The sequence below is a fragment of the Theropithecus gelada genome, chromosome 3 (assembly GCF_003255815.1).
Source record: "Theropithecus gelada isolate Dixy chromosome 3, Tgel_1.0, whole genome shotgun sequence".
Lineage (NCBI taxonomy): Eukaryota > Metazoa > Chordata > Mammalia > Primates > Cercopithecidae > Theropithecus > Theropithecus gelada.
Window position 1 is genome coordinate 176,884,716 of NC_037670.1, and position 12,651 is coordinate 176,897,366.

The 12,651-nt window shown below is 46.9% G+C and overlaps 1 protein-coding gene across 9 annotated transcripts in view; it reads left to right on the forward strand.

Annotated features, from left to right (window-relative positions):
* Positions 1-10,501, forward strand: part of ACTR3B (ARP3 actin related protein 3 homolog B) — a 98,183-nt gene extending 87,682 nt beyond the window's left edge. For 5 of the 9 annotated variants that reach the window (XM_025380462.1, XM_025380459.1, XM_025380460.1 and 2 more), the window contains 3 exons: positions 7,216-7,341; positions 8,584-8,667; positions 9,583-10,501. In XM_025380462.1, coding sequence (XP_025236247.1) covers positions 7,216-7,341; positions 8,584-8,667; positions 9,583-9,678 — 306 coding nt within the window. In that variant the 3' untranslated portion in view covers positions 9,679-10,501. The remainder of the gene's footprint in view (positions 1-7,215; positions 7,342-8,583; positions 8,668-9,582) is intronic. The other 4 variants (XM_025380455.1, XM_025380456.1, XM_025380463.1 and 1 more) reach the window with 4 other exon arrangements.
* The last annotated feature ends 2,150 nt before the right edge of the window (positions 10,502-12,651 follow it).

A 12,651-nucleotide genomic window follows, 5' to 3' on the forward strand; every position in this document is an offset into this window, starting at 1 on the left:
AAAACCTATTACAGAGACATGACAAGTAATTGCACAGTCTGACCCTGCACTGGACTCTGGACTGGAGAGAAAAAAAAATGCCATGAAGAATATTAATAAATCCAGTGGCAAGATGGGAATAGGAACAGTAGATTAAAGTTTTGTATTAATGTTAAGTTTATGAAGTTGGCAGTTGTACTGTGGTAACATGAAAGAATGTTCTCAGTTTTAGTAAATACACACTAAAGTATTTAGTAGTAAAGGGCCATGAGGTATGTAAGTTACGCTCAGATGCTCCCCGGCCCCAGATGTGTGTGCGTGTGGGAGGGGACAGAATAAATGCATGCAAATGATAAATAAAAACACTCTACCATAAATGTTAACAGTAGGTGAATCTGAATAAAGAATGTATCACTTTTGCTAAGCTTGAAATTCTTTCTAAATTAAAAAATTATTTTATTTATTTTTATTTTTTTGAGACGGAGTTTCACTCCTGTTATCCAGGTTGGAGTGTAATGGTGCAATCTTGGCTCACTGCAACCTCCACCTCCCGGGTTCAAGCGATTCTCCTGCCTCAGCCTCCCAAGTAGCTGGGATTATAGGTGCACACCACCACGCCCAGCTAATTTTTGTATTTTTAGTAGAGATGGGGTTTCACCATGTTGGCCAGCCTGGTCTCCAACTCCTGACCTCAGGTGATCTGGCCACCTTGGCCTGCCAAAGTGCTGGGATTACAGGCATGAGCCATCACTCCAGACCTAAAAAAATTTTTTTTAATAAAATGTTTAAAAAAAAATCTATTACATTAATTTGTTGGCTTAATATTCGCCTTTTACATGGAAGTAGAATTTAAACGTATTAAAATAGCCATTAATAGTGATTTAAAAAATCTAGGTTGTTAGGCTTACGTTTATTTGAAATAGAAATTTCTCTGAAAACTAAATGGCCATTCTAGAGGTAATGATCATTTACCATTTCAAAAAAAAAAGTTTTATGATGATGTCTTGTGTTACAAATTCTCTCTTAATGTCTGAAATCCAGCTCTCAGTTTTGCCGGGTAAACTGGCCTGTTTGAAGTTTTCTGAGGATACATTTTCTCTCTCACTATCTTTTTGGTCGCCTAGTTTGATTACAGCGGTAAAAGTTACTACGGAGCCCTCTGCACAAGAGCCCGTGTATGTCTTTAAAGGGTGATTACTGTTCATTTCAGGTATCACTGCAAGGATTTAATGTGAATCTAATTGTATTTGTTAAGTCCTCTTTTGTATTTGGTCTATTTTCTACCACAACGAAGTCAACAGAACAAGCTAGGATACAGATTATCTACTTCTAGGCCAGAAATCTGAGAGGATTTGGAGGAAATCAGTACAACCAGTGAGCTCTCATACAGTGGTTGACCTGGTTGGTGAGACCGTCTTGTCCACTTGCCATGGCCAAGTGGGACCCATTGCTGTCTTATCCACTACTTGCAACTTTGAGTGTCTTAATTGACTCGGTTTAGGGACTTTTGTTTTCTTCAACTTGTCTTTGCTTTGAAGTTTTAATATACATTTATATACAGTATATGCTGGGTAATATGATATACATTATAACCTGGACTCAGAGCACCCCTCAGTTAGTGTTTTCATTTTCTGCCCTTTTTCTGTCTCTCCTGTTCCACATTCGTCTCATTTGCTGAGTACTTTCTGAGCTCATGATGTTCCTTTCCGAGTTTCCTAACTTCTCCAGAAGCACCTTGACGGCACAGGTCATCCCGAATCTTGCAGTATTCGTGCAGTGTTGTCTTCAGGTTTTATTTGTTGCCTAGTTTTAGAGTTCACTATCTGTGGCCACGCTAATCGTGCCCATGCAGAGTGCTGACCACAAGGAGCTCTATTCCATGCTGAGCTGGACTCTTGGAGCTCAAGTGACGTTTCATGGTGAGGAGGCAGGGATTCGGAATTGCAGAGGAGCAGCGCGAAGGAGGGCTCTTTGGCCCTTGCCTATTGCTGGTTTGTGACTTCCCCTCACAGAATCTCTTGAAATGGATGCCACTCCTGAAGTGACTTGGCTCTGTTTTAGGGGCCTACTCGTGCGGTGGTGTGTGCAGCTCTCCCGGCCCTGGGGGAAAGTGGAGTACAGGGATGCCTGTGGGACAATCTGCCATCGGCCAGGGCCCTGCCTGCCTTAGCCCCGCTGAGAGCTCAGCGTAGCTTCCACCTGCAGCTGTCTTCCTGGGCGTTTTCTTAAGTGAAAATAAAGATTCAGCCATGAAATGATTTTTGTTTTATTTATTTATTTTTAATGTAAGAAACAAATAGAATTGCTTTTTAGAAGACAAAACTGAAATGAAGCATTGAAAACATTCACGATTGTTATGAAGATGCAGATCCTCAGAATGAAAAAGTGTGTGTTTTAAAGTTCCCTGTTTACATTTCTGAACTTTTAGGAATCTCTAGGTTTGGGAGGTTGAGGCATCTTCTTCAAGCCTCACAGTGAGCCCCGGCGCCCGGGCTGCGGTCCGCTCCGCAGGGCTCACTGTGATGTTTTCTTTGTGTTTGTAGCTCAGTGTCTTTAACGCAGTAACTGCCTGCTGAATGCAGTGGGATGTTTGCTGCTGATCACAGGGACGTTTAGGCTGTTGAGGTTTGTCCTTCAGTTACTGAAGGAAGAAAGGAATTCAGAATGAGGACCCAGCATCCTTTCATAAACTTAGGGAATGATTAACTGTATTTTGCCTGAAGATCATGCAAGCCCACACCCCTGCCCCTCCTGCCTGCTTGCCTTCTAGTGTGGAAAATTTGAAGCAGGCAGGAAAGTATATCCAATATACAAGGATGAAGTAGCTGAAGGAGTCTGGGTGAGGAGAAGTGAGGGCGGCAGAATAGTGCAGCAGGGTGGGACGAGGACAGAGCCCATGTGCACCATTCTGTGGTCGTGCCCAGCTACGGGAGAGGCCCCTCGTGGCTCTCAGCTTCTCAGCAGCTGGGGAAAGATGGGAACCCAGTCTGTAATGGCAGGCACAGGGGACATATGATTAAGGCCAGTGAGTTTTCCTAAGAGGCCCAGCTTTTTCTGACACTGAGATCTGAGAGAAATTTCTTCGTTAGACCCTCACTAAGAATATGTCCTCCACCCATCCCTACAGTGGATAATGACATGGATTTCTTCCTGCTGGGTCTTCACTGCTCGCGGTGAAGTTCAGAGGGGAAACAGTCTTGTGAGTGAATAATGAAAGAACGCCAAGCAGACAGGGAGCATTCCCCTGGGACTTTTGGATCCAGTGATAGAATTTAGAAGACTCAGAGGTGTGAACGGACTGTGTATCCCTCAGATTATCCTTCAAAATAACAATGGCCCAGAATTTGGAGTTGAGGCAGCAGGTGTGCCCACGGTGCTGTGTCAGCCATTGGGTGTTACAGTGAGAAGCGGACCCGTGTCTTCGACAGTTGTCTGAGGGAAGGATAAGCTCACCAAGTCCAGGGTGACAGTCAAGAAACCTGGCCCCGTGGCCCCTCTCCTCACTGCGGTGGGCCAAGAGAAAGCTCTCAGGCAGCCCGGGCTTCCTTGGGACACTGTTTGGGATCGCCTGACAGTGTCCCAAGGAACTGTTCCCAAGGCTGCAGCATTCCCTGACAGAGAGCGAGGCTGTAGGAATCTTAGCCTGGAGAAGTTTTAAAGGAGTTGTCTGCAGTGGGCTTTAAAAAAGTAAATGACATCCTGGCTAACATGGTGAAACCCTGTCTCTACTAAAAATACAAAAAAATTAGCCGGGTGTGGGTGGCGGGCGCCTGTAGTCCCAGCTACTCAGGAGGCTGAGGCAGGAGAATGGTGTGAACCCGGGAGGCGGAGCTTGCAGTGAGCCGAGATCTCGTCATTGCATTCCAGCCTGGGTGACAGAGTGAGACTCCATCTCAAAAAAAAAAAAACAAAAACCACAAAACAAAAACAAAAAACAAAACAGTAAATGAAAAACAATAGCAAAAGAACAAAAAAATCACAAAACCTCAGCAAAAGCACCCTTAGAAATGTCTAATTCCAAGCACTGACCCATCCTTGTTCTTCCCCAGTCCTCACTTAATTCTTAATTGGATATAAGCCAGGGTCTGTCTCTCCAGGAAATCATCGGCGAGCGTGGCCAGTCATGAGAGAGCAGGACCAGGGATCAGCTGAGGCTTATTCTAAGATGAGATGATCAAAATATCAAGAATGCTTCTAAGTTATGATTCTTGATATTATGGCAACAAGGAATGCCGTGTGTCTGAAAGAGCAACCAGGCCAGGAGACCCGTCTGAAGGAAGCCAGGGATCAGAATATAACCCTGTTTATGTGATTTCAAGCTGCCACCCCGTCTGTCAGGGACTTGTTCCTGCCAGTCCTCCCCTTTTGGTGACATCTTACCTGAGTGTTGGTAACCAGGGGCTCCCCTGAGTTTGGTGTTTCCATAGCTGCAGCTGTGGTTGATGGTCCCTAGACTCTGACAGGAGCCAGGCGCTCTCAGGGTGGTCACGAGAGATTTCTCCACAGGGTGACAGAGGACAACAGTGATTATTCATCATGCTGATCCTGGGACAGGATGTTGGCTTGAAAACTAGACTGAAAGTGGGTCAAGAAGGCAGGTGTCCAGTGACCTTGTGGTCTCCCTGTGGCGAGGGGCATCGGGGTTGCCTCTCGAGAAATGGATGTGACGGCGGTTTCCTCGGTTGGCCACGCCCACAGAGTTTTAAGAAAGCAAAGAAGTGTGTAGCAGTGAAACCCCCAGATGAGGACAGACTGCAGAGTTCCCGGGGCAGAAAACCATTGCCAGGTATTTTATTCAGTGTGTTCATGATCAGGTCGTCTCCGTAAGGCATGGGTACCCCTTAGAGTGTCTGCCGTGTTCAGGGCTGTTCCCTGTGAGTAGAAGTGTGGGGTAGACACCAAGGAATGGGGCACAGTGTGGGCTCCGGGGGATCTCTCACCGCTGCAGAGAGTCCTGGAAGGGTGGCCTCAGGACCACCCCAGTTCCTGGCCCTGAAGGCCAAGCCCAGATCCTCCCTTAACAATATATTAGCCTTGACCTTCTCGAAGCTGATAACAAAATACTGTGGCACAGTTTTATGAGATCACAGTTTTGTGAGGCTCTGTCCCTGGCCAAGCCACTGTAGAAGCTTTAGCCCAGGGGTGTCCAACCTTTTGGCGTCCCTGGGCCACATCAGAAGAAGAAGAAACTCTTGGGCCACACATAGAATACACTAACACTAATAGCTGACGAGTGAAGAAAAAGGTCCTGTGCATCATGTTTTTGGTATTTGCCACCACAGATGAGCAAAACCATTGTTGCATTGAAAGGGCTGGACATGGCTCCTTCAGCTCCTGACAGCCTTTCACCTTAGCGACTGGAGCAGCTACAGCATGTTAGGTGATTTATCAAACATCTGCTGCTGGCAGGTAACCGGAGGTGAAATTTCTCTCTACAGACACTCAGGGTGGAATTGGAGCAGAATCCAGGTGGAAGACGAGGTCACTGGTGGCTTCTCCAGGTAGAAGGCCATATCCCTCGTGGCTTCTCCAGGTGGAAGACCAGGTCACTGGTGGCACTCCCAGGTGGAAGGCCAGATCACTGGTCACTTCTCCTGGTGGAAGGCCAGATCACTGGTCACTTCTTCAGGTGGAAGGCCAGATCACTGGTCACTTCTCCAGGTGGAAGGCCAGATCACTGGTGGCTTCCCATGGCTTCTGCCCCCTTTCATTCTTCCTGCTCTGACTTCACTATCTAATTCTGAGTCCACGTGGGTGCTGTCACAGCAGTTCTAGGAGTTGGCACGAGAGAAAAATGATCCCTTTGCACTCAATGCTGGCTGTCTTTCCCCAGAACAGCAGTAAGCAGGAACGGACTACTCTCATATCATATAACTTAGAACCTGGGTTGCTAGGGACAGAAAAGTGCATTTTTTTTTTTCTCTGTACTGATTCCTTGTGACTTCTGCTTACCTGTAAACTTGGTGAGGGACTCACTGTTCACGCACCCAGAGCTGACTGGGAGGAGTGCCTGAAAGAGAGCTCTGCAGTTGCTCAGGAACTCGGGAAGAGCTAACATATTTAGACGATTAAAGGAAATAGGGCTTTTTGACTCCTTGAAGGATTAATTTCCTTATGTAGTTTTCACATAAGGTGTTTTCTCTAAGAAAGTTCAACCAGGAGATACACTGGTCCCCCTTGCCAGTGGGGGATATGATTGAAGACCCCAGTGGGTGCCTGAAACTGCAGATAGTACCAAATCCTATATATACTGTGTTTTTTCTTGTACATACATACCTGTGATTAAGTTTAATTTAGAAATTAGGCTCAGTAAGAGACTTCTGAACAGCAGTAACTAATAGAATAATTATTGTAACAATATACTGTAGGAAAAGTTACATAAATGTGGTCTCTCTGTCTAAAAATATCACCCTTCCTCATCTTGTGAGGACGTGAGATGACGCAGTGCCCTGTGGTGAGAGGCGAGAGGTGAGTGATGTAGGTTAGGCCAGTGTGGCCTCTGACATACACCAGAAGAGGACCGGCTGCTTGGGTGACCTGGGCCATCGAGCCATGAGGATATCAGTGGCTGCAGGTCAGGAGCAGACGGTGTGGATGACTGACAGGCAGGCAGGGTGACAATGCAGAGATGCTGGACAGAGGGCTGGTTCAGGTTCTGGGCAGGCGGAGCGGGACAGGCGAGTGCTTCCCCTTCCTCTGCCCCCCACCGAGCTTCTGGGGTGGCCACCGAGTGAGTCTTGGCACTGGAGGGCAGTGCTGGCTGGGTGGCTCATCTGAGAATGTTCCTTTTGGTAACTCGGATGCTTTCTTCCCAAGATCGTCCTTCTGAGAAGCTCCAAGCACCCATTAGAAGACGTTCCCCCGGTGATGGTTAAGGCGGAGCAGCGGGAGAGCCAGTGTTGTTTTGGCTCAAGTCAGCTGGACAGTTTCTGTTATTTGTTTTGGCTTCCTGGTCCATGTGAGGGGTTGGCAGGGGGGGGCATGAGAATCGCCTTGTTTTTGCTTTGCTGTAACTGAGGAAAGGATTAAGGAGCCATCTGTGGCACATGGTTGTTGCCATAAAAAAAAAAACTACACTTTTCCAATAGCGTTAAGTTCGCTTCTGTTCACGTCTTTCATAGGGCAGGTGTGTCATGCCCACAAGCGATTGGACCTGTGGGAGTTCTGTTGTGGGTGGTTCCCGGAACTACGGGCGGGCGATTTCACCCAAGGCTCCCTCTGCTTTGTGTCTTGTAGAATGTCGTTCTCTCAGGAGGCTCCACCATGTTCAGGGATTTCGGACGCCGACTACAGAGGGATTTGAAGAGAGTGGTGGATGCTAGGCTGAGGCTCAGCGAGGAGCTCAGCGGCGGGAGGATCAAGGTAGGAGCCAGGGGCCTCCACGTGGTGCCTGGGGCTTCTGCGCCAGGCCTGACTCGGGCCCTCCTGACACAGAGCCGAAGGAGCTTGTCTGGGCCGCGTGAAATCAAAACAAGTGTGCCCCGCTTTCTGAGCTGCATTTTGACATGACCGCGGAGGTTTGCTGCCTGAGGTCCTTCCAGGCTGGTGGTTCAGACCGATGGTCCTGACGACCCAGCAATGGCAGCTTCACACTCTCCCTGACCATACCTGCCGGCAGTTTCCTTTTGTGTCGTAGAGATCAGGCATGGGGTGTAATGACCAGTGTCCCAAGGAGATGGGACTGATTTGCGGTGAGGATCTCTCATGTCCTTCGGAAACGTTCTCGTTAAATGAAAATAACTAACGTTAGCAGGGAGTTACAAGGCGTTTCTCCAAGATAGTAATTCTTAAGTAGCTGGTGATCACTGTGGGCTTCTAACCAAGAGCGGGCTTCGATAGCGGCAGTGGGCGCAAGGAAGAGCGCGCACAAGTCCACTGTTGGAAAAGCACAGTTTCCTTTTCTTTTTTTTTTTTTTTTTGGAGACAGAGTCTCGCTCTGCCGCCCAGGCTGGAGTGCAGTGTCGAGGTCTCGGCCCACCGCAAGCTCCGCCTCTCAGGTTCACACCATTCTCCTGCCTCAGCCTCCTGAGTAGCTGGGACTAAAGGTGTGCCCGCCACCACACCTGGCTAATTTTTGGTATTTTTAGTGGAGACGGGGTTTCACTGTGTTAGCCAGGATGGTCTCCATCACCTGACCTCGTGATCTGCCTGCATTGGCCTCCCAAAGTGCTGGGATTACAGGCATGAGCCACTGCGCCCAGCCAGAAAAGCACAGTTTCTTTTAGTATTTTGGGGATGGTTAATCTTATTTGGGATGATCTCTGCAGTGCCAGAACATCTGATATGTTTGGTCAAGAAAAAGCAGTGCGGTTAATTGCTTGAATTTTGTGCTTTTGTGCTTTAATGCTTTCAGCCTTGTGAGAGGCAGGTTCTGCTTGCCGGGCGCACTGTGTTCCTTTGAGCCCTGGGGGCTGGGATTGTGGTGGGTCTTAGGGGGGATTTGGCAGCAGGGGCAGAGTCACTGAGTGCTGGGTGTGAGGTTGTGCTTATGCCAGTAAGAGGAGGGCGGCCCCGGGTGAAGCCGTGGTCTCATCAGCTGGGGGATGATTGGATCACAGATGTGTCTGTGCGCGTGGAGTAAGTGAGAGCTACTTTCTCTTCCAGCCAAAGCCTGTGGAGGTCCAGGTGGTCACTCATCACATGCAGCGCTACGCCGTGTGGTTCGGAGGCTCCATGCTGGCCTCGACTGTAAGTCCCTCTCTCGGGCTCTGTGTTTCCATTCCTGTGCTCTCTGTTGAGTTTGGGTAAATATCGTCTCTGAAGGTGAAATAGTGTATGCCCTAATCGTGTGGCTCTAAACAGACAATTCTGTAAAATATAAATTATATCTTTTTTTTTTTTTTGAGATGGAGTTTTACTCTGTCACCCAGGCTGGAGTTTAGTGGCGCGATCTCAACTCACTGCAACCTCTGCCTCCCAGGTTTAAGCAGTTCTCCTGCCTCTGCGTCCTGAGTAGCTGGGACTACAGGCGTTCACCACCACGCCTGGCTAATTTTTTTGGTTGTGTTTTTAGTAGAGATGGGGTTTCGCCATGTTGGCCAGGCTGGTCTTGAACTCCTAACCTCAGGTGATCCACCCCCCCCTCCCGCTTAGCCTCGAAAAGTGCTGGGATTACAGGCCTGAGCCTCTGCGCCCGGCCCAATATAAACTATGGTCTTAATAATCACACAACACATTTATCACTTATCCTTGCTAATTAGGGGTTACAGATAACATGGTAAGTGGAATCCAAAAATAATCTAAACAAATCCTGCATTAATCATTAATTTCAGTGACTTTTCCAAATAATTCTTACTTTTCCCCTCAAATCTGTGAACAGCTCACACGTTGGTGGTGGGGGGTCTGTGAACAGCTTACACATTATCACACATTGTTAGTGGGGGACCAGCATTTGGTTGGTCCTGGGAAGATAGAGGCTGATGAAATTTCTAAAAAGTGAAATGCCCCCCATTTAGTAGTTCCGTACATCAGAGAGGTAAAACCTTGCAGCAGTGGTCCCGTGAGGGAGGGTGGAGGCCGGGATGAGGAGAGTGTCTTGCCTGCTTGGTAGCTTGACTTTCTTCTGAAATCTGTGTCTTTCTGTCCGCCTGTTGCCTCTCGTAGCCCGAGTTCTTTCAGGTCTGCCACACCAAGAAGGACTATGAAGAGTACGGGCCCAGCATCTGCCGCCACAACCCCGTCTTCGGAGTCATGTCCTAGTGTCTGCCTGAAAGCGTCGTTCAATGGTGTCACGTTGGGGAACAAGTGTCCTTCAGAACCCAGAGAAGGCCGCTGTTCTGTAAATAGCGACGTCGGTGTTGCTGCCCAGCAGCGTGCTTGCATTGCCGGTGCATGAGGCGCGGCGCGGGCCCTTCAGTAAAAGCCATTATCCGTGTGCCACCGCTGTCTGCCAGCCTCCTCCCTCACCCGCCCTCCTCTCCCTCGCTCTCCCGCCTCCTCCTCCTCTTCCGAGCTGCTAGCTGACAAATACAATTCTGAAGGAATCCAAATGTGACTGAAAATTGTTAGAGAAAACAACATTAGAAAATGGCGCAAAATCATTCTGCCCAGGGAGAGAATGTGAGGGTGCAAACCCTTTTCCTCCCAGCCTATTTTTGTAAATAAAATGTTTAAACTTGAAATACAAATCGATGTTTATATTTCCTATCATTTTGTATTTTATGGTATTTGGTACAACTGGCTGATACTAAGCACGAATAGATATTGATGTCATGGAGTGCTGTGATCCAGAGTTTTTAATTGTGAGGCATGTTCTGATATGTTTACAGGCAAACAAATAAAACAGCAAACTTTTTTGCCACATGTTTGCTAGAAAATGATTATACTTTATTGGAGTGACATGAAGTTTGAACACTAAACAGTATTGTATGAGAATTACTACAGATCTTGTATGTTTTAGTTTTTTTTGTTTGAACTTTCTGGAACTGTTTTATAGAAGATGATGGTTTGTTGTCGGTGAGTGTTGGATGAAATACTTCCTTGCACCATTGTAATAAAAGCTGTTAGAATATTTATAAATATCTTTCTGCTGTAGTGTGGTGGTCTGTGGTTTTTCTCCCTGTCGCTATGCTTCTTTTAAAGAATATTGACATTGTTTTACATCATTGGCGGATTTGATTAATACCCAGCTTGTGGGAGGAAACGTCTTTTTCTGAATGGTGTGGGCTGCCTGCCCTGCAGTGGCCAGTCCATCGCTGGGGTATATTGTGGGTCTGGATAACCTGTCAGAGATGGTTTTGGCATCTGGGGTATAGTGGGAAGGAGCGACTAATGATTTCTGATATTCTTTCCTAGAAATTCAGGATTCATGACTGTAAGCTTTCAGTAACTACTCTGATGTTTGCTGAATGAATTGTTGGCTTGAAAGGTAATTTGCTCAATTAATAGATTTAGGTTTATTTTGCTCTTCATATAATTCTTATGTTACTTTAAAAATTGCTATTTATGGTATTTCTTCTAAGTTGTGAAGTGTGCTTTTTTTTGTTCTGTTTTAAAATTTTTTCCTTACTTCCACTCTCAAAGGAGGTGAATGAAGTATGTTTTGTTCTCAGAAAATTTGCCTTCATAAAGAAACGTAGCCAGGTGCAGTGGTGTGCCCCTGTAGTCCCAGCTCCTCAGAAGGATGAGGCAGGAGGATCACTTGAGTCCAGCAAGTCAAGACTGCAGTAAGCTAGGATTGAGCCACTGTATTCCAGCCTGGGTGACAGAGTGAGACCCCATGTCTTAAATAAAACAAAAACAAGAATAACAACACAAAAATGTGATGTTATTATTTGAGTTTAGAAATAAGTTTAATATTGAACTCAGTATGGTGAAATCTGAGTTTACCAAGCCTCAGCTGCCCAAATCTCTGATATTGTCACTGTGCTCAACCCTCAGTCTCCCCAGTCAAGAGTCTCGTACCACCTGCTTCTCTCCTGATCCAAAGTGTTTCTCTGCATTCCCTTGGAGATTTGCTGCTTCTCGGGATTGCTGTACCATTGGCTTCTCATGATCTTCCAGCCGTTTTATTGCATCATATTCCCGGTTGGTCTGCCTGCCTTCAGTCACATCTTTGCACCCTGAACATGGTAGCAAGAGCCATTCCTTCTAACGCCATTTTCCTCTTAGTTCTATGCTATTCAGGGACCTACCTGATACTCCCACCTTCACCCTGCCCCACCCGGTTCAGCATGCTTTGCACATCTCACAGTGCGCACTGTCATTCCCACCTCTGCTCTGCATCTGGGCATTGGCAGGTGCTGTGTTGCACCTTCTCCAAACCCTGGGAATAACACCGCTCTGTATGTCAGTGCTGTGGCAGCCTGGCTAAGCTAGAGCTGTATAACCTGTCCTTCCACCACAGGACACCAAAGCTTCCATGTTTGGTACAAGATGATCTTTGAGATTGTACTTCTGTTTGTCAACTTAAAGGACTGTGGGAAATTTTTTTTTTTTTTTTTTTTTTTTTTAAGATGGAGTTTTGCTCTTGTCCCCCAGGCTGGAGTGCAATGGTGCCATCTTGGCTCACCTCAACCTCCACCTCCTGGGTTCAAGCGATTTTTCTGCCTCAGCCTGCCGAGTAGCTGGGACTACAGGCATGCACCACCACGCCCGGCTAATTTTGTATTTCTAGCGGAGATAAGGTTTCTCCATGTTGGTCAGGCTGGTCTCGAACTCCTGATCTCAGGTGATCCACCCACCTTGGCCTACCAAAGTTCTAGGATTACAGGTGTGAGCCACCATGCCAGGCTGAGCACATTTTGTTTTAAACCTACATTGACAGGACAGAGTGATCCATTAGAATGTGACAGGTATGATGCTGTGGTTCTCAACCCTGGGCAAGATCCATCCCAAATTAAGAGAATCAGAATACGGGCCCCAGGGAAGACATCCTATTTTTGCTTTCTGTTTTTAAACTCCTTAGGCATTGCCAGCATAGCTGGATCTGAAAGGCTTATGAGCAGAAGGATGGGTTTTTGACTCAGAAAGATCTGAGTATGAATTCTGGCTGTTCCTTAAGCAAATGAGATCCTGTTTTCTGTTTGCTCATCTGGGGGAGAATTGTAATGGTCCTTTTGCTGTTAATAGAGGTGAGTTATAATTTTTTGTTTATTCAATAAGCCTGGCAGGTACTATAGATAGAAATAAACTGTAATTCTGCCATGTGTACCATTCACTTTATAAGGAAGA